Source organism: Porites lutea, chromosome 11 (genome assembly GCF_958299795.1).
Source record: "Porites lutea chromosome 11, jaPorLute2.1, whole genome shotgun sequence".
Taxonomy (NCBI): Eukaryota; Metazoa; Cnidaria; class Anthozoa; order Scleractinia; family Poritidae; genus Porites; species Porites lutea.
The window spans coordinates 16022509-16045115 of record NC_133211.1 but is presented as its reverse complement, the minus strand read 5'-3'; the positions used below and the strand labels follow the sequence as shown (position 1 = coordinate 16045115).

The 22607-nt window shown below is 39.3% G+C and overlaps 4 protein-coding genes across 5 annotated transcripts in view; 1 reads left to right on the top strand and 3 right to left on the bottom strand.

Moving 5' to 3' along the window:
- Positions 1 to 1967: 1967 nt before the first annotated feature.
- Positions 1968 to 3789, top strand: LOC140951903 (octopamine receptor beta-2R-like). Of its 2 annotated transcripts, none has more exons than XM_073401278.1 (2): positions 1968 to 2216; positions 2443 to 3789. In XM_073401278.1, exon 2 carries the CDS (start codon positions 2528 to 2530, stop codon positions 3413 to 3415), a length of 888 nt encoding a protein of 295 aa, XP_073257379.1. In that variant the 5' UTR covers positions 1968 to 2216; positions 2443 to 2527; the 3' UTR covers positions 3416 to 3789. The 2 variants fall into 2 exon arrangements, with proteins under 2 accessions (XP_073257379.1, XP_073257378.1); XM_073401277.1 differs by having other exon boundaries at positions 2355 to 3789.
- Positions 3790 to 7092: 3303 nt separating this feature from the next.
- On the bottom strand, positions 7093 to 12822 carry LOC140952959 (uncharacterized). The gene is made up of 4 exons (XM_073402424.1): positions 12705 to 12822; positions 12156 to 12272; positions 7647 to 8847; positions 7093 to 7231 (listed from the first exon to the last, which is right to left on the bottom strand). The coding sequence occupies exons 1-3, from the start codon at positions 12760 to 12762 to the stop codon at positions 8108 to 8110; spliced, it is 915 nt and encodes a 304-aa protein (XP_073258525.1). The 5' UTR covers positions 12763 to 12822; the 3' UTR covers positions 7093 to 7231; positions 7647 to 8107.
- A 1066-nt stretch (positions 12823 to 13888) lies between these two features.
- LOC140952091 (carbonyl reductase family member 4-like) lies at positions 13889 to 17512 on the bottom strand. Its single transcript, XM_073401511.1, has 3 exons — positions 16976 to 17512; positions 15361 to 15581; positions 13889 to 14954 (listed from the first exon to the last, which is right to left on the bottom strand). The coding sequence occupies exons 1-3, from the start codon at positions 17466 to 17468 to the stop codon at positions 14916 to 14918; spliced, it is 753 nt and encodes a 250-aa protein (XP_073257612.1). The 5' UTR covers positions 17469 to 17512; the 3' UTR covers positions 13889 to 14915.
- A 673-nt stretch (positions 17513 to 18185) lies between these two features.
- The window catches only part of LOC140952431 (lipopolysaccharide-induced tumor necrosis factor-alpha factor homolog), a 5025-nt gene continuing 603 nt past the window's right edge, over positions 18186 to 22607 (bottom strand). Inside the window, exons 2-3 of the mRNA XM_073401854.1 lie at positions 20609 to 20811; positions 18186 to 20408 (exon numbers count right to left, since the gene is read on the bottom strand). Coding sequence (XP_073257955.1) covers positions 20168 to 20408; positions 20609 to 20811 — 444 coding nt within the window. The 3' untranslated portion in view covers positions 18186 to 20167. The remainder of the gene's footprint in view (positions 20409 to 20608; positions 20812 to 22607) is intronic.

Here is a 22607-nt window from a genome sequence, read left to right as displayed (position 1 = left end):
GTTGCGTGACGAAACTAAAAACGGCTGTGTTGCAGACTACTGTAGCTGTTGCACTGATTTTCCTCGCAATTTGCTCATACATCAGTACATACATACATACACACTGACTTTATTCAAGATGTAAACAAGCTTATTTACGGATTATTTAATGTATTAAAAGACATCTTGAAAAGGGAGTTGAGAGGTTAGCCCCCCGGGGGTGGGGGATACTCCCTTATAAGGGTTTAATGGGGACGTGCGGCCAGCCAGGGTATGTTTTTCGGGATTTTTGTCTTAAACAGGGTATCGATTTTATCATTTTTTTCAGTGCAAAACAGCACTACAGCATTGTTGCGACATTGTTTCGAATGGTTGCAACATTGTTCCAACATTGCAAGGCTGTGTTGCGCTGAAAATGGTCGTTGCAAATCGTCCCGAGTAACATCACCTTAAAACGCGAAATTAGGCATTTTCACGTCGTAGTCGTGCAAAAACGGGAAAGACATGTACAAAAAAGTGTGATGCATGTGCGAAGTTATTGTTTTGCTTATTAAACCTATTGTTGTTGCAGTCCGCGTCGTAGGATCTTAAGGTGATGTTACACGGGACGATTCGCGACGACGATTTTTGGCGCAACACAGCCTTGCAATGTTGGAACAATGTTGTAACCATTCGAATGTCGCAACAATGTTGCAACGCTGTGTTGCACTTAAAATTGTCGTTGTAATCGTCTCGTGTAACATCACCTTTAAAAGTCCCTACTTTTGAGATATACGGCTGAGTTTGCAGTGAAACCACTCGCCAGCGGTTCGTGGTCCCTCTAGAGTTTTGACCATTCTGACGTCATTTCTATTGTCCATAAGAGTACAGACCATGGAAAATTGTTGTCGAATAGTTAATTTTACAATAACGTAACAGTGAAAGTTTTGACGTCTCTAGAGATTGGCATCTCTGCACCTCTATTAAATCGGGATCTCCTACGAGGGGGAAACTGTGGTGCTGGCTCGATGGAGAGGAAAATAATTGACGGTCAGAAATATCGCCATGATTTTGTTGTTTATACTGTTTCCTTAATTTCAGTTAAAACACGCCCGTTAGCGCCACCTGTTTTGGTGTTAGACCAAAGGGAATTAACGAGGTCAACGCTCGCAATGACGTCACATCTGCTGTCTTCCTCGTGCTGAAAAGTTTCGCTTTCATTCATTCTCGCAAGGAAGTCATAGATGCACCGGCGGAAAGCCCATTCTGCCGATCAAGCCAACGCGACCCCCTGCAAGGTCGGCCACGGTTTGAGGAGAAAACGATCCAAATGCAAAACCACACCGACAAATATAATGAAGAGTTCCGGATCTTGTCTTAGACTTGATATAGTTCAGTGAAAATCTTGAAAATTTAGGCATTAGAGAAATCAGTTATTTTTATCTAATGGGTATACGGAACTTTCGTTTAATAAATGCGACTTCGAGTGTGCGGTATACTACATTTCCGCCAGTGTTGGGTTTTGAGAGAATGTGATGCATTTTGGCTCATTTTTAGCAGCTTAGCCCCTTTTCCCTACCAGTTCCATGGTGGATGCCTCTTATATTCGGTCAAGTGGTAGCCACTTACGTACTTTTTGTTCGACACGCATTGGAGGCCCGTCGAGCGGGGATTGTATTAGATTAGATGAAGGAGGTGCAACTTGTTAGGCCAAAAAAATCGTTTATTCGATGGATAAGTTGAATGATTTGTTGACGAAAGCAGATTGGTAATAAAATTTAAAATCCTTTCCGCCAAAAAAAGATACCGTGGAATAAATATTTTTGCTTCAATACTGCCGGAACTTTATACAGAGCAAATATTTAAAGATAGGCATTGTACTATAAATATATATGTATGTCGGCCTTATTTTCACTTGATGGTTTGCTAGCACTTGATCATGTCAGAAGAGTATTCAATAAATGAAATCTTTTAAACTCGTTAAAATTAGTGTAAACATACCGGCCAGTAGCAGCACAAACAATGGCCTGTTGGAAGATCACTTGCAATGTGCAAAATCTTTTCTGACGTCAATGACACGTATATTTTGGGTCTTGGCAAACAACTTTACTTATAGAAAGCATCCTGTGTAAAAACAATGCGTTGTTGCTTCCTGCTTTTTTTAGCCGTTCTTTTTTGCTGAGTGCCAAAAGTGCAAACACAGTGAGCCAGCCTACATTCTTAGTAAAGTTTGATGTTCTTCAAAAGCATTTCAAGTGGTATGTTGCGCTCAGAGAATTAGACTTACATAATTATGTATTTGTAATTAATATACTATTATGCAATTATGCACTGCCTCGTTAAGTGTACATTGATCTGGTATATTTGCTGATTTAAATGTTTTATTTCTTCATTAGATTCAAAAGGAAGACTGAAACGACTGACATCCTTTTTGAGCCTTCGGTTTGGGTTGAAGCCAATACTGACACACAGTTTCATTTTCAGGTCTCTCTAACCTGCTGATCACTGACTCAAGTCGTCGTGTGACTACAACTGAGCTTGGCTCAGTTGAACTAAGCCAAGAAGAGAAATGTGGTGGTTCATGGTTCTTGGTTGGTCGTTTACTCTTACTTGTATCTTAGGGAACTCGTTTGTCGCGTACTTGATCTCAACAAGACCAAGACTACACGTCAAAGCCAACTGGTTTGTCCTGTCTCTTGCACTGGCCGATTTATGCGTTGGATTGAGTTATTTGCCGCTACTCTTTGCCTCTAGTTTTTTTCAAGATTTCACCTCCGATCACAAGGGAATATGGTTCAAAGTCAGCCACACTTTTATTTTTTCTTCTACCACCAACTTATGTGTCTTAACGGCAGACAGATTTACAGCAATTACAATGCCTCTACGATACACCCTGTACATGACTCAGCGACGATTGTTTTATTTGGTTGCCTTTGCTTGGGTCTTGCCTATAATTTTCTTCACACTTCCTTCATTTTGTATTTATTCAAAAGAGCGGGATTCCCTCACCTTTGCCTTCGAAACAATCAGGGTTGTAATATTTCAGCTTATCCCAAGCGTACTGTTTATATTTGTTGCTGGACGTTTGTGTTACATTGCAAAAGGCATTTCACGAAAGGAGGAGTTTACTTTGACCCAGATCAGATTTAACCTCCCTCCTCTACAGAAAAACGCAAGAAGAAACAGCCGTGACGAAAGGAAACCGTCTTCAATAAAAATGTTGATACTTATTATTTTCATTTTCGTTCTGTGCCACGTTGGAGGAAACTACAGATGCTTCTGTTCTGTCTTCAATCTATGCGCCGTTCCTGACTATATAAGGAAGGTTATTGAACTACTTTTCGTCTTTAATTCAGCGGTTAATCCCCTGGTGTACGCTTTTTTGAAAAGAGACATAAAACGAGAAATGAAGCTGATGGGCCGGGGTTTCAAAATAGGAACAGTATTGATAACCTAATTAATGGTACCTTCAATATTTATTTTTATATTGTTATATCGTATTCTGGAAAGAGAACACTCAGAAATATTCCATCCGTCGGCATTCTCAGGAAGCCACCGGGATACTTTTTGTTTTCGAGTTGATCCGTATTGTATTTCAGATAGTTGAATCGGATGGGGCACAGTGCCGATTGTGTCTGAAACAGTATGATTTCAAGAGTTAAATTTAAAAAAATTATTCGAAGCAACCTAGACTAACGTCTGCGCACCTGATTTGATGAGACGGTATGTAAATGTATGCGCCTGAAGTCAGCTATAACCACCTCATCCCAGGAAGTTCGAGTAAATTCTTTTTAATGTTCTTTTGTGAAAAAAAAGACTAGTAAAAGATTAAATGACCGCATTTTCTCAGTCATTGCATATATTGGTTCACTTGCCAGGGACGGAAAACTAATCATAACTCTGAAATTTCATGAAGGGCCAAGTGAAAACGTTATTTACTGAGGTTTTAATGATCCCACTTGTCACTAAACCGAAGGACTCAGCTTACTTTGCCAAATTCCTGTTAACCGGCAAGTTGCAATAATACTCACCTAATTTGTATTGGATAAAGAGGTGAAAAATAGTTTTAAAAACATAAAGTCTGTGTTTATCTCATCAAGGTATTGCCTTATATGGAGCGTTCTGTAGGCCAAGTCAAACAAATTATATATGGTGAAAAAGCTAGAAAAATGTCACTAAGACAACAGCGTATGAACATTTCAATATGACGCCTATGTGGGATTTCCTTGAGGATCCTTGTTTTAGACAAATAAAACTTATTCTTACAAGTAGCTCGTGCGCGTCTGTGTTTCGGTTCTTTCCTCTTCTTTACTAACTCCACTTAGCCTGTTCAAGGCTGTCGGATAGTAGGAACAACGCCGTAAAACAAAAGTTAACAAAGGCACCAGAGAATAAGTCGAACTTATCTTGGAATAACCTCCCCGCCTCCCACCCCAAACGGTTTTCGTGCTAGTCTTCTTAATCTGCTCCTCCAACTATCCGACGCCTGGAACAGGCTAACTTATATTTAATAATGTGTACTGAAAGAGAAAAATAATATTTTCGTTCTTTTCGCCTGGCCCGGCCGGGAATTTCGCGACTTTGGAAGGGCTTCAACCCAATGCATAAATTATTACAACGTAGTTTGTAAGTAGTTTGACTGAAATGAGCATTTTTCTCCTTTTGAATTTAGTTCGGCTGGAATTAAGATCGGCGTCTGAATCAATTCAGCCGGTCTAAATAATTTGGGTCGGCCTTATAATTCGAATATTAATTCGAATTAGGTTCGGCTCATGAAAAGTTCGACGTCTGAACCGGGCCTAAGATTCGCGGTTTTTGTCTAAAATTTTCTGGGATTTTAGGTAAAGGTTTTACGCTAGGGCGCGCAAATTCTGGACATTTTTTGGCGAGGAATCCTCGGTTCTGCTAAAGACTCATCCAAGCTGCAGCGAATGTTTGGCAAAAAATGAAAGTTTACCATAAAATAATATGCTATTTGCAAAATATTTCATCCAGGGCTTTCTTCCATAAGGTGTTTTAGTAAAGGAAAGATGTTTGTGCAGCTATTTGTAGAAACTTTTCTCAATTATTAAAAAATGAAACATCCAATGACTGCTTTCAAACATTTAATTTTGAAAATCATTACAAAATAAAAAGCGATTTCTCGAAGTGACTTGTATACAAAACAAACGCTTATTTATTCAGAGAAAAAAAAACCGTCGATGCGTCGAAGTCTCTAAGAAACTATTTACAATTACAGTGGACTTCAGCAATTTTGTACGTAATCAGTGTTTAACACTTCCATCTTGTTCAATGAGGTTTTGCTTCGCGAGTTTCTCGATCGCACCTCTGGGTAAGAGGGAGAGGAAAACTGCAACGTTTTCGAAGACTCCAATACTTCAAATTTTCTTGGAGAATGTTTTAAACTACCAGCACTTCCAGAACGTTGATGTCTCTTTCGTGGTGGAGACAGTACCCTCCCCTTTAGTGAATCCTGTGATAATGAATTTCGAGGGTTACTCAAGCGCTCCTCAGACTTGACAATAGAAGCATTACTCTCCATGCTAATTGATCTTCCGCTTTTCGGACGTTTTTCCAAATCTTCTTTTGTGGGCAGACTGCTTGTGGATGGGCTATTCTGACTCTGGCGTCCGTCGATCGTTCCTTTATCGTTTGATTTAACGTTTTCTTCTCGTTCATAACAGGAAGATTTTGCCTTGACCACACCTTTCTGTTCATTCGGTGTTTGGTGTATCTTGTCATTAGACTTAGACTTCTCCAGTTCTTTCTTCACAACGGAAGGTTTAGGAGATATTATTTCAGATTTGGATGAGTTGCGGCTCACTGACCGCTTTGACAAGGTGGCTGAGGAGCCTCTTCCGCTCATTTCTTGGGAGCCGCCTATTTTACAGCCTTTTTCATCTTTGAACTCACCCCTTAGATTCGTCGGAGACAGTCGTTCTTTTTTCGTTGCACTTTGCGCCCTGGGTGAAGATAAACTTCGTTCGGCGCTTTTAACTGGCACCTGACCATGAGACGATTTTCTGCTTGGCCTTAGTGTCTTTGTTGCATCAGACACCCTTGGATCAGAAAATGACCTCGCGCTTGAATGTGGATTGTTCTGACTCGACCTTGATTTTTCTGGCACTTTTGCAGCAGACAAGGGCCTCTGAACTGATTTCCGATGGTTTAAGCTCATTGAGGTATCTGTAGTGGAACGACTACTGCAAGGCCTACTGGTTGAGCAGGTAGCTTCTCCAGAATCCCCGGCTGACAAGTAGGTAATATTTGCACTCGACTCAGAGGCTGTCGGGGTACGAGATGATTTTCTTCCATCGATAGACGTCTTGCTACTCTTACGCTCAACCGCCAAATTAATCTTTTCTTGAGATTTCGTTGCACCTGGAGACGATCTCATGCAGCCAGGGCTCTTTCGTCCATCAGCCCAGTCAAAATTAATTGGGGTGGTTAAGTCTGTTGGAGATGGACCATCTTGGACAGGCTTGGGCACTCCCATGAGCTCCCCGGAATCGATATGAGGATTCTCCTTTGAAAAGATGGTCAAAACGTCACCTGCAGTGAGCGATGTACTGCCGGTCTCTTCGGCTTTCTCGTTATCCTCTATGCCAGTCGGAGTTGAAGGAGATTGAATGATTCTGGAGTCGCCGGCCGTTATCTCCGCTTCACCGACATTAGAAACTTCTGTGGAGCTGTTGGTTCCCTCTTGACAGCCGCTACCAGCATCCTCAGTAGTAGCGTCTTTTGGAGTGCCCACGAATGACGTGCTTTGCTTAGGAGCTGTAAGGGAAGATTTGTTTCACAAATAAGAACCAAACCAAAACAATACCAACAAGGTTGGACTGGAAAGTCAGTATTCCTCTAAAAAGGCAAAAGGAAAACTTTTTTTAAAGTTCTAGTACAAATGGTCCCAAGATCAGTTTTTAAATATTAGCAATTCCAATTAGCAATGTTTATATTAAGGCTATATGCATGCGTATTAATTAGAAAAGGCATGCTATCTTTGCATACTTTCTTCTTGGTTCCATTCATAATAAGCTTACATAGTGGAGGCCTTTCCTGGTTTTGAACGGGAATGAATAGAAAGTCTGGTAGCCGTAGAAATGTTTAATATGTAGTTACCTGGCCCTGCAGTAGGTGAGCTCATGGTAGAAGGTTGTGAGTTTAAAGCTTTAGGACTCTTCTCTGGAGATGGCTCGTTTTGAACGAGGTTCAGCTGCGACTGGAGAATCTCAGCGACGAAATAGTCTAGCTCCGCCTCCGAAGCAGCGGACTCCTGTTAAAAGAAAAAAGCGCATTATTTGTCAATTCACTTACAATAATCACAATCAGCAAGTGTTCCGCATCGTAAAGGAAATATGTTTCGTTTTTTGTTACATTATTTGGTTGTTGTGTGATACGAAAATCTACAAGAAGATATTGCAACTTGTATGGACCTGTTTCTACTGATGTTCTACGCCTGGAGGGCATAGCGCAAAAAGAAAAAACACTATTGATTGTGGCTGCTGGTCAGGTGCTTAACATTGGTTTAATTAATGTGTAAAGACATACACACAAAACCTGCCCCCCTCTCCCCGCAAGGACTCTTTGCCTCTAGAGCTTCACAATTCGTAACTGAATCAACTAGAAAATGCCAGATATGTTTTCGTGTTTACAGTTATCAGAAAAGCAAGTGTAGAATATTCAATTACCTGAGATGTCGACTGAAAATTATCCCCAACAACTTCCCTTTTGGGTGTGTCTCCGTCCTTAAGAACTTGCTCGGTAGGGTCGGCCTTTGCTTCCTGAGCTGCTTGCTTCCCCGTTACACGGGTCTCAACAGTTCTGGATGGATTACCCTTTGCAGAAGCAGGACGTGACACAGGGCTTTTAAGAGACGGACAACTCTTTCGTTTTACGTTGCTGGTTGTCTTGGGCACATCGCCCTTTGACAAACGATTTGATATGGGTCGTTTGATCACCTCATTGGTGGCCTCAGCTGGATTACCTTTGAAAGCTGGACTTGATCGTGGTCGGCTTTTAGGCTGAAAGCGCGTTTGATTTGTCTTTGAGGTGTTTTTGTCGTTAGATTGGCTCGACTTGGGCCGTACGGTACCCTGGGTACATCTTTGTGTTGCCTTCACTTTGTTCTTTGTAACAGGCAGATTTTCTTTCATGGAAGAACTTGCACTGATTCGTTCAGGCTGACAGCTTTTAGTCGGCTGTTGCTTGAGCACTTTTGTAGGACTTGATGTTGGCCTCTTTGAAGGCTCGCTCGTCGTTGGTTTTGCTCCATCCTTGGTATCAGATGAACCCTTTTTTTTAAAGTGGGACTTGAATGAGATCTCTTTGTAGACTGGTAGATTTGTTGTCTTGCCTCATTTGCGGTGTTAACAGCATTGTCCTCTGATGACTTGGATATTCCACTTGATTTCAGACTTTTCACTGACTGGGAACTTGCTGGTCTTACCTCAGTAATGGTTTTTGTCTTACTTGTGGTGTTAACAGTATTTTCCTTTGATGACTTTGATATTCCACTTGATTTCAGACTTTTCACAGACTGGGAACTTGCTGGTCTTGCCTTAGTAGTGGTTTTTGCCTCACTTGTGGTGTTAACAGTGTTTTCCTTTAATGGCTTGGATATTCCACTTGATTTCAGACTTTTCACCGACTGGGAACTTGCTGGTCTTGCTTCATTTGTGCTTTTGGATATATTCCCCTGGGGTTTAGAAATTGACTGGGAGACGTTTGGGCCAAGATGGCGATTCTGTGGTTTACTAGTAGTTGCGGCGTTGTTTGGTCGGTTGTCTTTTGGCCGAGGGGATCTAGCACTGGATGTTATCTTCTTTGAAGCCTGAATTATAGATGTACTGCGCCTTAGTGAGGTTCTTGAATTGAGCCCGTTAGAGTTCTCTGAAAAAAAAAAAAATAGAAAACACAAACATAAATCATACATAAAAACTACATTTAGTAATGAAATGTGTAAACTATTTGAACTAAACTAAACTAAATTTATTTAAATGAACTAAAATAAACTAAACTAAGCTAAGCGTTTGCTAACATTACTCGGTGATTGAAAAAAAGCTGTATAAGATTAATTGACTTTATGAAGTTCCAGTATGCAGTACCTTAGAGATATTTTACGACCCTTTGGTATAGTATTTTGAATACGAATTGCACTGGTATTTCAGGATTGGATATTGAGTATATTCAGAAACTCATAAGGGGTTGTTCAACCCCTTATGAGTTTCTGGTTATTCCACTCCACCCCTGACCGGGCCTGAAGTTCAGCTTATGACTAGTCACCAGCACAAGAAAGCTGTTGTTTCGATAACACGTAAGGTTTCTATTATTTGTAGCAAATTTTGACTTTATTGAAATCCAGATAGCGTCTGAGCTGAAACCAGTGTAAATAGTTTTTTCCCTTTGGCCTGAATAAATAATTTTTGGATTTAATGTTCCGCCTGAAATAATTCCCTTTTTTTCTCATGTTCAAATATTATATTGTCTACGGGGCTGAATTTTTCAGGCAGTGTTGCAGAATGGCAATCGACCAATTAGTGACCATTCAATTGTCTTTGTCAAGCTCAAGGTTAAGAAACCCAAGACTACTCCTCAGTACATTACCACTCGAAGTTACAAGAAGTATAATGCGGATCTCTTTATCACGGATTTAGCTAATGAAGCGGATTCCCTGCTCACTATCTTCGATCAAACCGATGTAGACTCTAAGCTCAATATTTTAATTGACACTTTGCAGTCTGCCCTGAGCTTACACGCTCCCGTGAAACAAATTAAACTTCGGAGTAGACCGTGCCCTTTTGTGAACCAGGAAATCAAGGATCTCATGAGATCGCGAGATCTCCTCCTGAAGCAATTCATACAGTCTCGCCAAGACATCGAGTGGATAAATTTCAAACATTCCCGTGACTTGGTCAAGAAAAAGCTACAAGAAGCTGAAAGAGATCACACCTTTGAAGAGGTCACAGCTAATAAAAACAACTCTGGCTCACTCTGGAAAATTATTAATCGCGCCATCCCCTCCAAAGATAAGCAGAGACCAGCCTTTACAAAGGATGTGACAGTCTTAACCAACGAATTCAATCAGTTTTTTGCTAAAGTCGGCTTAAATGCCGCTGACGCAGTACAGTGCCTGAGGGAAGAACATAACATCATAGTCCGAGATTTTTCATCCGAAACTGGCATAGATACTACCTCTATGGAATTATTCAATTTAAGGACAGTGTCACTTGAAGAGGTTCGCCGAATTGTAACATCTCTCCCAATGAATAAATCTCCGGGACCGGATAAGATCAGCGCTCGTGTACTAAAAGACTGTCTCCCTGTCATACTGGGCCCTCTTACTGACATCATCAATTGTTCTATCCTTACTAGCACATTTCCTGACAACTGGAAAGAGACTGAGGTGATTCCGATTCTTAAAGACGGTGACCATGAAAAAGCTGCCAACAACAGACCGTTATCTCTGCTAGCCGTAGCTTCAAAGGTCCTCGAAAGGATTGTTTTGAATCAGTTCAGCGCCTATCTCACGAAAAACAACCGCCTTACCTCACACCAAAGCGGCAATAAAAAAGCTCATTCTACAGAGACCTTAAACATCCTGTTCACGGATAAGATACTCGAAGCAATGGATAAAAAGCAGATAACAGCACTAGTACTATTAGATCTATCCAAAGCCTTCGACAGTATAGACCATGCAAGGTTGCTCCACAAACTCTCTATCTTAGGAGCCTCACCCTCTACTGTCAAATGGTTCAAGAGCTATTTAACTGGTCGCAGGCAATACGTGAGAATTGGCTCCACCTACTCTGACACTCTACCTATAACTCACGGAGTTCCTCAAGGCGCAATCCTATCACCATTATTGTTCTGCATTTATCTCAACGATTTACCCACGTCACCGACGTTTTGCAACCTAGAATCGTATGTGGATGACTCAAAGCTATTCATGTCATTTCCTCTCGTTGAGCTTGATGCTGCCATTGAAAAGCTCGAACAAGACCTTCACAGTGTAGCTCAATGGTGCTGTGAGAACCATCTACTTATCAATCCCGATAAAACTAAACTCCTTTTCCTCGGTACCAGACAGATGTTAAGCAGGTTACCAGAAGACCCTAGAGTGGTATTCTTAGGTAAAACACTGAAGCCAACAGACTCTGCCAAGGACTTGGGAGTCTTTCTTGACCCCCATCTGACCTACGATCACCATATTTCATGTGTAGTGTCATCTTGTTTCGCAAAGCTTTGCCAAATAAATAGAGTCAAAAGGAGCTTCGACAAGGAAACACTAGGGTTGTTAATAACATCATTAGTCTTTAGCAAGATGCTTTACTGCTCATCTGTATGGTCTAATACTACACTCCAGAATATAAACAGATTACAATCTACTCAGAATTTTGCCAGCAAGATCGTAACAAACTCTAGGAAGTTTGACCACGTAACACCTTTGCTTCGAGAGCTAAACTGGCTTCCTGTTAAAGAACAATTATTCTATAGAGACTCCGTTTTGACCTTTAAATGTCAGAACGATCTTGCGCCTCAATACTTAACGAGCAAGTTTACCAAGCACTCAAATATACATACTCGTAACACTCGTACACGGAACTCTTTGCAGATTCCGCTATACAGAACGGCTATAGGCCAGCGCACATTTTCCTACAGAGGGGCCTACATATGGAATAACTTGCATAATGAACTTAGGCAAAGTGCCTCATTGGCATCTTTCAAGCGCGCCCTGAAAGACACACTATTGAGGCAGACATTTCCTTCATAAGCTTTAGATTTTAGTAGAATACCATTATAAATTGTCATTTCGAGTTTTTATTGTCATTTTTGCTTTTATAAATTGGAAATAGTTTGTAAATAGTCCCTGAAAAACCTTACGAGGATGTTACTATTAAAGTTATTTATTTATTTATTTATTTAGTAAGGAGCTTAAAATATTACGAAAATTAACCCGGAGATTTTCATCGTAAAAAATTCTTTTAGTATTTGGAGATTAAATAACAAATCTTGAGACTCAGAAAAGATAATGTGCGAAAAATTATACAGATAACCCAACATGAAAATATATTCCATGCTCAAATGTGAAAGTGTCGCGAAAAATTTCTCGTTTCACTGAAAAATTACAAAAATTAAAATATTTCTAGCAAGGAATTATATGATCAACTGATTCACTACTTTACTAAATCAAAACTTACTAAGTTTGGCTTCATTGGCCTGTCTTCGTAACTCTGCCGCCTTTGTTGTTTTCGGCAAGGGCTTAGTTGTTTTATTGTTTTTCGTTGGTGTGCTGTTCAACCTGATTGGACTCTTACCTGTAAAGCAAGAAAAAAGTTTGTAGCTGATACTTACAGAAAAACAAGAGAACGCAAATGCCAATTCGTTTCTTTTTTTGTAGTTACTGATTTTTAGTTGGAAATTTATTAACTCGTTTGAATCTTCTTTCAATTTGAGAACCGTGGTAAAAGACGTCTCAGTTCATTTGTGTTCTTTCGGGCGAATTCTGATGCTTTTAAGAATAAAATTTTTCGCCCTTTCGTCTTGCAATGGTCCACTTTCACATTAATTAAACTACTTTGATTATGTAAATTGTGGACTGAAAAATCTGAATTCTCCAAAGGGAGTTGTACTTGTACGAGGCAAGCCTACATCAAGTGGACGACGCGGCATACGAATTTATGTGAAAAATTTAACCTCAAGCAGTTTTTAGAAAAGGGATCACTTTAAGTGTTTTTTCCTTGCCTTACCGGTGCAGGGAACTTGAACGGGAATACAAGGACCCGCTTTAGATGCTCCACAACCCATCTTGGGTTGCAGAAAAATTAAACTTTCCGAATAATCGATGAACGATTTGCAAACTTCTATCCGCAGTAAAATACACGACTGGTCGCGATAAAGCGAGAGAAGAACTGAATAAACACTGTGTTACTAAGGCAACCAGTATGTTCTTTTTCTCAGTACGTCACGTTTCCATAGAGCTTTTGAAATCTTAGAGTTCATGTTGTTCGCCTTGTTTCTGTTAGAATAGTAAGTTTAAAGACGTAAGCTTAAGTAATCTAGTTAAGCTGAAGTTTAAAAAAGTTGTTCCATAAACTGTAATCAAAGAAATAAATCTTAAGCCATCTTACCTATTTTAAGATAGTATCTCCGTTGTTTCGTTGACCTTAAAACTCCAAAATAAAACTCTTCCCATAATATTTTCTCGCTCAAAAAGTATATAACAAAAATAGTTTACGTTGTTTTTAATACCAGACGCGCCATTTGTAAAAAAAAAAAAACATGTCGGCGCGTCTTAGCCGAGTTGTCAGAGACCTGTCAGTCCCTGTCAGAGAGACACTGGACCCGAATCACCGCTGTCCTCCTTGTCCTCCCGTCCACGTTCTCCGCGGAAGGGTAGGGTCGGGAAGAAGAGGTTTGTGAACGACGGCAGAAAAAAAAACGTTCCGAGCGGTTTCAAAGTTTCATTTCGTTAGGTACTAAATCACCATGAAGTGGAATCGGAAGCATTTGCAAAATAATGTGAAACAGGTACTTAAAATATTGTGTTCTTCGTTTTTCCATGGATAATAGAAAGACTGTCTTTCTATTATTCATGGTTTTTCCGTATGATAAACAACGGACTTGTTCTTAAGAGGTACTCTTAGTTGGGGGAGGGGTGGGGCTGTACTTATGTCCCTAGCGTTAATTTCTAACCTGTCTCCTTATAAGACGAGAAAGCCATATCCTTGACGATGTTTTACTACTGTATTTGCAACTTTCTCTATTTCTTGTCGCAGTTTCAACCCATCTTAATGTCATTTGTCAGCCTTTCCACTTGTCTTACATCACTGTTTCAAGGCCATATTGCTTATCGGAATTTTACCCTAGCATGACCACTCTTGTGTCCCGACCGTTTGTAGTTCGAGAATAAAATCTTCATTGGTCATCATTATTAAGCGTACATATTTGTGTTTTTTTATTAGATTACAGTGACACAGATCCACCCTGAATGGTATAATCCTAAGTAAGTGTGTGTCCCAACATTTTGGTCCATAATTGTCTAGTAGATAACACTGCTTGCAGTCTTCTTGTGTCTATAAATTTACCCAAGTGAGCATGTGCAAAAGCAGAGTCTTATAGGGGGTTACAGGGTTCGAATAGTGTCTTGAATTCTTGAAAAACTCTTGAAATTTGCCCAGCAACTTTCCAGACCCGGAAAAGTCTGGAAAATGGGGATAAAGTCTGGAAGTAGTGATAAAAAGTCTTGAGTTTTTTTAAGCTACGACAAGTGCTTTTTTGGTTTTGGTCAAATCTTATTCAATCTCACCCATATGTCTGCAGAACACCACGAAAAAAGCGTTGTTCCTGCTTTTTTAAAGGTCTCTATTGATCACCTATTTGATAACCTTGAGTCTGGAACAAAGGAATTATTGTTTTGGGAAAAAGTCTGGAAAAAGTCTTGGATTTTGGATCGAAACCTCTGTACAAACCCTGGGATATTAGGATAAAGAAAAGATGGTTTTCCTTTTTGGGTATGAGCCCCCGTCTCATTCTGTTCCTTCTTAAGCAAATTCAAATTTCTTGCGCGTGCTAGGCAAATAATATTATATTGAGTGACAAAGGATGATGACAATTTCAAAGATAAGCCATACAAAAGCATTTAGCTTGTGTAGCAAGTGTTTCCGATCAATGCAAGCAAGTTGTAAAAATGGAAGACTTTCTCAATGAACTCGTGTGGAAGCGCTTGCTACACAGGCTAGAAAGCAGTCTACATATTTTTCAAGACCAGATGAGACAAAGGGGATATCTCATTCTTCATGCCACAATATTATTGGTCAGCACCATGTCCAAGAACAAAGGCATAATTATTGGCAAAATAAGGAGCCTAACCATGGCTAACATCAGATGGGAAAGTTGAAAGTTGTTTGTTTTTGGTCAAGAAAGCATGGCTTCCATGTCCAAATAGAACATTAATCTTTTCACAGTGATAGTGCTAATCCTCCATCAACTAATAAAACCTGAAAAAAAAGGAGAGAAGTTAATAGAAGATTAAAAAGCGACTGCCCCTTAGTGGGGAACAATCATTAAGAATTGAGGATGCAAAGAAAAAAGACAAAAAAGTTTGAGGACATGCAAATGACGTGGAGACTTAATAGCAAGGATATAAGTGAGAAATTGATCCTGGTTAACTTTCACATTATCATCGCACATCTTAAGAAGACACTTCAGAGACAGACACTCGGAACAAGTTCCATGGATAAAGCTGTCCAAGATACAATAGCCTAATAGACTGCAAATAAGTGACTGTCAATTCAAGGAGACTAATTTGTATGAATTCTAAAGCATACAGTGTTTTTTACCACTGTCTTGGAAGGCTAACTCTCTGAGGGTACAACAATAAATAAGTTTTAAGGGTGATCATACCTGTCCCGTGATGTAAGGTGTCTCAGCCAAAAAGCAAACGGTTTCTGCGACCTCATGGACTGTTCCATATCTTCTGAGTGGAATCAAAGCTTCAATTCCTGAGTTCTGTTTCCTCAAGTTTGAAGTCATGTCTGTCTCTATGAATCCTGGTGCAACCATGTTCACTCTAACATTTCGCAAGGCAACCTCTTTGGCTAATGATTTAGTGAAACCTATAAGGCCTGAATGAAATAATTTTGATTTATTATAACCACCAATGCAATACCAGGTGAATTTTTGCCCCAAAACAAGATATCTTGAATTTCACACATGAAAATAATGTGTCAGATCCTCACACATGAAAAGATCACCATTGTTATGGCTACATGATAGATCGTGCCTTTTGCAGGCTGGTTAGAGGAAATTTCCTCTCGTAATATTTCACTTTCTTGTTCTCTGTGCTCACTCACAAAATGTTTTCACCACTTGAAGAGGAATTTCATACCTCTACTCGACCATGTAAATGTGTCCTCCATATAATACCATTCTTACAGCAAATATAGGAAAATATCTTGTTCCGGGTAATTATGGTGAGTGAAAGTGTCAGTCTTGTATAAGACTTAAAGGATTACATTGTAGTTAAAATTATACACATTTTATACTGGCAGTTTTCAGTGACAAGAAATAATGTCATTTTCACATTGGATATAATCAAATGCACATTATTGTTAGTGAGAAACACATACAAATACAAAAGTCAAGGATAAATAGCTTATTTTCTTGTCACTCTAATGTCACACTAGTGTATCGGCTCATAACCATATAGTCCAAATAAGAGAGTCCCCCTCGGATGTAATGCATGGTCCCCCCCCCCCGGCACACCCCCCGGAGATTTTCAAATTTGTTCTTTCCTGGTGGTCTATTCCCCACCCCTGGGCATGCAAATAGAGACATTTCCCCACCCCTGAGTTCCTGATCGACCTCATAAAGGTATTCTTTCAGTAGCTCTTTTTGGGATCAATATTGCTTTCCGTAAAATAGCAAAACGAGACATTTTGACATTTTCATAACTTTTATAAATGTTTTCTAGAGTTTATTTAGAGAAGGATAATAAGTGTATAATGTGGGTAAAACATGAACAATAAATTTCAAAATGGAAAAGCGCAAAAAAAAAGAGACCCCAAAGGACCTTCTTCATAAGAACACTGGACTAAATCTCTGTCATCTATGTATACATATTAAAAGTCTAGTATCCTTTTTAGTACAGTCTATTTACGTTGTCTTCTTATTAAACAAGGCTGAAGAAATATTTCTTTCCTTCTTTTGCAAAAAAAAAGAAAAAAAAGCCATTTGAGTACGCATCAAACCCACATTCGTTTGAAATTTTGAAACCTACCTTCAAATAGAGACTTAAAATTTGATAGGTTTTTCCTCTCCAACCACTCTTCGACAAATTTGTGCGTCATGCAAACAGTGCAAGAAATGACATGTACTTCGCAAAATCAAAGAGAAGTTATTTTTGATTCGCCCCACCCTCTACCCCTGGCACAGCACCACTTCATACAATTCCCCACCGTTGAACCATGCATAATCTTGGATTACAATAATAAATTTAAAATAAAAAAGTATATATTACCTGACTTTGAAGCAGCGTAAACACACTGCCCTGTATTTCCCTTCATTCCCACCACACTACCAATGTTAATAATAACACCGTCTCTTTCTCTCAACATGTGTTTTAAAACAGCTTGGGAAGTATACATTGTTCCAATAAGGTTCGTATTTATCATACTCTGCATTTGTTCTGGTTTTGTTCTGAACAACAAGTTGTCGTAATTCACCCCGGCCGCGTTTACAAGAATGCTAACTTGCCCCAGAAGGTTTTGGATTTCTTGTAACGAATTTTGTACTGATTTATAACAGCTAATATCGCAGTTCAAGCTGACATGTTTTTGAAGAGACGTGCTATCCGCTTGCAAAGAACGCACACATTCAGCTGCGCGATTTTTGTCTCTTGATACGACAGCAACATTTCCTCCTCGACTGGCAAGAACTTTACTTACGGCTTTACCGATTCCTCGGGATCCTCCAAAAACTGCGCATACTTTTCCATGCAGTTTATAAACCATGGAAAACACACACACCCTTGCTACTAGATCGTGCTCCTCGCTCAAGACAGAAATTCAACAGGCGTTACTCCGCCAGTATCAGTAACCCTTAACGGGGTAGGGTGAGTAGTGCATTGTGGTAGGGTGGCCGGAGTGTGGCCGGGGGTTTCGCGGTGTGGGAGCAAGCAAAACCAAGTCTAAAAGCATTGATCGCAAAAAGATATGAGTTGACGGAGGTGAATAGAGGTTACTGAAAAATAAATTTTGGAAGGCAGAAATTGCGCACATAAAATTAATTCTTCACAGCACAGATTGAACACGGTTGGAGGGAAGGCCATCAGCTTCGTCGAAAAGAGTGAAATGAAGGCAATCCCTGCAGATTTAGAATTTTTAGCCTGCGTGCCAGCCGTGCAATGCATGAGTACAGCGTGCGATGTAAGGAGAGGGGCGGGAAATATGCGAGTCAGACCTTAAAGGGTATTAAATTGGGCAGGGTTCCGGTTAGGGTTTGGTAAAATATTTTTCTAAGTCAGTCCTGTAGGCCTAAAATTGGTCTAAAAGTAAGAGGGTGTAACAGGTCTCTCCCTTTAATAGAGCTACCACTGATGTTACTCCTCTTTCTCAACTTTCCCTTAGTCCATTTCAGAAATTACTGATAAAGGAAGGTACATCCACTCAAAGCAATCATGTCATAGACAGGACACACAGTAATGTTGTCTTTCTGGTGGACATGCTGGATACTTTTCCTAAGCAGTTAGGCTCATAATTTTTAATGTCACCTACTGAAGACCAACATTATAAAGAGGTCACAACTTTCGTAATCAAAAATATAAAGTGACTATTCTCAGACAATAAACAAAGCTTGTCATACTGACCCTGTTCCTTTTATTGCTGAACAGTTGTGTACATCAAGATTACCTATGTTAACGCATTTTAATGCCCTGACCATAATAAACTCATAATGGGCATGAAAACACTGATATCAATACAATAATCAGAAATTTCAAAACTTACTAGACTGTTTACAGCCCCTACTTCTACCTAAGATCAAGATCACTGAACACTCAGTTCATGCCTCCCCAAAAAGGAAAATGCTCATTTGGGAAAAAGGGCGATTCAAAACAGTCTACAAAAAAATCTGATCAACAATTTATTGAACAGTAAATAAAATATTATATACTAACTGTCTAATATTACATATTATGAGAAAATTAAAAAACAATATCGCTTTTCACCTTACTTTGAAAGATACACCTAACATATACTTAACTGTTAGCATTATAATGATGTTCTCTCTTTACTAATATTGCAAATTAATCAATACTGACTGACAGCTCCTGAGCTGTAGTGATTATAATGAATTATCAGTATGAAGTGTGTTTTAGTCCAGAACTATCTACATTACACAATTAATAAAGAAACATTATTGTACCCTTTTCAAAAAGCTCAATTTTGATACCAAGGGAGAGTTTTAAAAAGTCTTTAAAGATAACATAAAAATGGTTTTACAAGTTATATTGAGAAAGAAAACTACTTCTTCAGTGAAATATTTATTTGAACAGAACTGAAGACTTTCCAAAAAATGAATTGCACATGCCATAGCGTGCACAGGAGACAATACTCACACCATTATTTTGATCTCAATATAGCCAATCAAAAAAATTGATTTTTCTTACTTAACCAGATCTTGCCTTTGGCTTTGTAAAAAAGAGATCTGAGTATGAGATTATATGTAAACAGCAGATCCAGGCTGCTTTACTGAAGGAAATGAATGTGGATAATGCTGTAATTTTACAAGTCCTGAATGCGTAATAAGGAATTGAAGGTGTGCTTATGAAAAATATCATAACCAGTGCATGATGTTTTCCATTTACATTATAGAGTTGTTAATATTATATATTAAATTAAAGGCTTCAGTTAAACTGAAAAAGCAAGGTACTGATATCACCATGTGATTAAACATTCAATCTGTCACCAGGGCACAAATAAAACTTGCATTCCAGCTTGTCCTTTGGGCAAGCAGCTGCCATATTTTGCTTGCCCACGGCCAGCTTTTATTCATCTTAGTTAATAATTTTGTTAGAGGATCACTTGCCTGGACCCTTGCCTATCTAGTATGCGAGCTTTAAGATTACTTGCCAAGCAAAATCTACAAGTCCTGGACTACTGGATGAGACTTCTACGCGCCCTGTATCCTGTGGTCTAAATAAATTATTTTATTATATAAACACCAATGAAATACCAGGTGAGATTTCACGCGAAAACTTGATATCTTCACGTGTGAAAATAACATGTTATCTTCACATGTGAAAATATCACCGTTGCTAATGGATACATAATAGATCGCACCTTTCACACCAAAAAACTATTAAAGTGAAATGGTTTGGTAGTTCATTGGTGCTTATATAATAAATAGAACATTACATGGCTGCTTGGAGATATGAAATTTCTCTTCTCGTGTTGAAAAAATATTTCACTCGTTCACTGCGCTCACTTGTGAAATATTTTCAACACTCGAAGAGAAATTTCGTATCACCGCACAGCCATGTAATATCCTCTATTTACAACTTCACAGGACATCACTGCTAAAAATACTCTGTTCCAAAGACAGAGAAGCAAAAAAGTGCACTCAGTGGCACATCAGCCGTCACACCTACATACCCCCCCACCCACTCTGACCACCATCACCCTCAACACAGCAGCTTAAAAAGCTATATTTTTCAGTCACCATCACCATCACCTCCACCACCCCCACCACCTCCTGAGACGGTTTCTGTTGGTGGTACATAACTATCTGCTGGACCACTAGCAAATGCACTGTCATACTTAGGGTGACTTCCTCCTCCTCCTCCACCAGACTCAATAAGAGGACGCCTGAAGACACCCAGCTCCCTCTTACAATTTGGACACTGGTGTGAAACATCCTTTGCACAGTCAGTGAGAAATGGAATGCAACAACAACTGAAAAGATACAAGAAAAATTTCATAATAACAAATTTGTTACTTGATTTTGTTCAATTACATGAAGCTCTGACCAGTGAAACTCTAGGAAACAAAATTTTGTGCATGAAAATGTTTGATATCGATTTTAAAACAATGAAAAAGATGAACAAAGGATTGAAAAACAACGTAATAATAATATATATATATGACATTCTCACCCAAACATGGAAAGCATACAGCAGTAGATAAAGGTAGTGTTACCAACACGATGATCTATCTTGGTGATGATAGTAGCACCACAATGAGGACAGCGCATGTTAACAGGCAGCTGTTTAAGAATGATTGGTTGTGGCAATACCATGGGCTGTTGTGTTATGACTGTTGACTGAGGTGCAACATATCCAGGACCTGCATATCCTGGCTGAAAGGAATCACCAAGAATTTAATGAACTATGCACAGCTTTCTTATATACAGACACCAATGAAACTGGCACTAGCATAGACACCTCTTATTAGAGATACACAGTTATAGAAGTGACTTAATGCAGAACCCGAAGGTCTAGAATTTAACTTGCACCTTGAACAGCTGTGTTTTTGGACTGGGAAAGTGTGAAGTTTGACGAAAAGCAGTCTTTACTGTAATTCCATGATGTTAATTTAAAAATATAACCAAACCATGTATGCAACAAAATGAAAAAAAAAAATTAAGTCTCATGTCTTAAACAAGTTAGCAAATAATGAACAAGTCTTAAACGGGGTCAGGGTATGAAGCCCTTGGGAGCACACCTCTACACAAACTTCCCTTCTGTCCCCTCCAACCCCCCCCCCCCCGGATATCATATCATATTTGCTGCGAAGTCTGGCAGCAGACTAATTCAGGCAATGTACATGACCAGCCTGGGTTGTCTGTGCCCAAAGCCAGCCTCATTTGAGATTTTTTTGATTTGTTTGTATGTATGTATGTAGATCACCGAAATTGCCTCGATTTCATGGCCCTTGAATCAAGGCCCTTTTGGTTGCAGCCAATCAATTCAGAATTACCAGTACACTCCAAAGGGAAACCTCTAGAACAGTTGACTGTCGGTAAAACTAAAGGCGTAGAAATCCTGTTTCATGTCACAAGCCACATTTTACGCAAGCAAGTTAAAAAATTCTCCTGAATTGTAGCGATACATTTCTCAGAATATCTGTCTGACGTAACTCCTGGAACTCTACAGTAAATAAATTCAGTGTTTTGGCCAGGCTTTGTTGTATTTATTTAAGCTTAGTTATTAAGAGCTTTTCTGGAATGTGTGACAAGGTTTGTTCTCCCTTGGCAGTAAAACATTTTATACACGACAGAAGCAAAGACTGAAAATGACTTGATATGCTCGCTAAGCGTAACGAACCAGTTTAATATTGAACTTGATTGGAAATTAACTCTTCCACTCACTTCATCAGTCACGTGCAATCTAAACCTTATCAGAGGTTTCAGAGAAATAATACGCTGATTTATTCTTGCGCACTTTTATACAAATTATTGTAGCTTGATACAAACACTTTTCTTCACCTACTTGTTATGTTGCGTTACATGCACAGGTATTTGACGCTGTTAATGTCAAATATCAAAAATAGAAAGAAATTGCAACTGATTCAAACTTTCTGAAATGTCATGCTTTACTCGCAGCACTTCACCTTCACTTTCTATTAGAAACTACTAGTCTAAGGGACTTGTCAGAAATTAGCAGGAGGGAGAGAATTTTAAATTTGGGTTTGGAAATGAGATGACCCATCCCTGCAATAGGAGTGACATTTGCTAACCCTCCCCTTGACCTTGGCCTAAAATATCATGTCCCTCCCCCTCTTGTATAAATAATAAAATCTAGTTCTTGCAATACACTAGGGTGAGTCAGTATTATGAAAGCTCAAAATATATTTCTAATCTGTTTTTTGTAATGCCATATACATACATTTTAGATGACAGCATTAAGAGTCTGATTCTGATTCTGACAGCTGATCACTTGACTCTCCTACTTCTCCCAGGTTTTTTTACAAAATAAAGAACTTCTTTGTTCTTCTGTGGGTGAACCTCTACATGATCACAGACACATATTTGCATGACCCTCCCCCTTTTAACGGCCCATTTTCCATGACCCCTCCCTTTTCTGCAGTCTCAAAAAGTTGTGACCCTTCCTCTGTTTCCACCCCCTTTCCCTATTGCTACTTTCTGACAAGTCC

Bases quoted from the DNA above. Each gene is read 5' to 3' on its own strand.
- LOC140951903 (XM_073401278.1), top strand. From the start codon at position 2,528: ATGTGGTGGTTCATGGTTCTTGGTTGGTCGTTTACTCTTACTTGTATC.
- LOC140952959 (XM_073402424.1), bottom strand. From the start codon at position 12,762: ATGGGTTGTGGAGCATCTAAAGCGGGTCCTTGTATTCCCGTTCAAGTT. The intron at 12,273-12,704 runs GTAAGGCAAGGA...CTTGCTTTACAG, and splicing joins CGTTCAAGTTCCCTGCACCG to GTAAGAGTCCAATCAGGTTG. The intron at 8,848-12,155 runs GTAAGTTTTGAT...TTTTTTTTTCAG, and splicing joins GGCCAATGAAGCCAAACTTA to AGAACTCTAACGGGCTCAAT.
- LOC140952091 (XM_073401511.1), bottom strand. From the start codon at position 17,468: ATGGTTTATAAACTGCATGGAAAAGTATGCGCAGTTTTTGGAGGATCC. The intron at 15,582-16,975 runs GTAATATATACT...TATTTCATTCAG, and splicing joins TTACGCTGCTTCAAAGTCAG to GCCTTATAGGTTTCACTAAA. The intron at 14,955-15,360 runs GTATGATCACCC...CTTTTTTTTCAG, and splicing joins CACCTTACATCACGGGACAG to GTTTTATTAGTTGATGGAGG.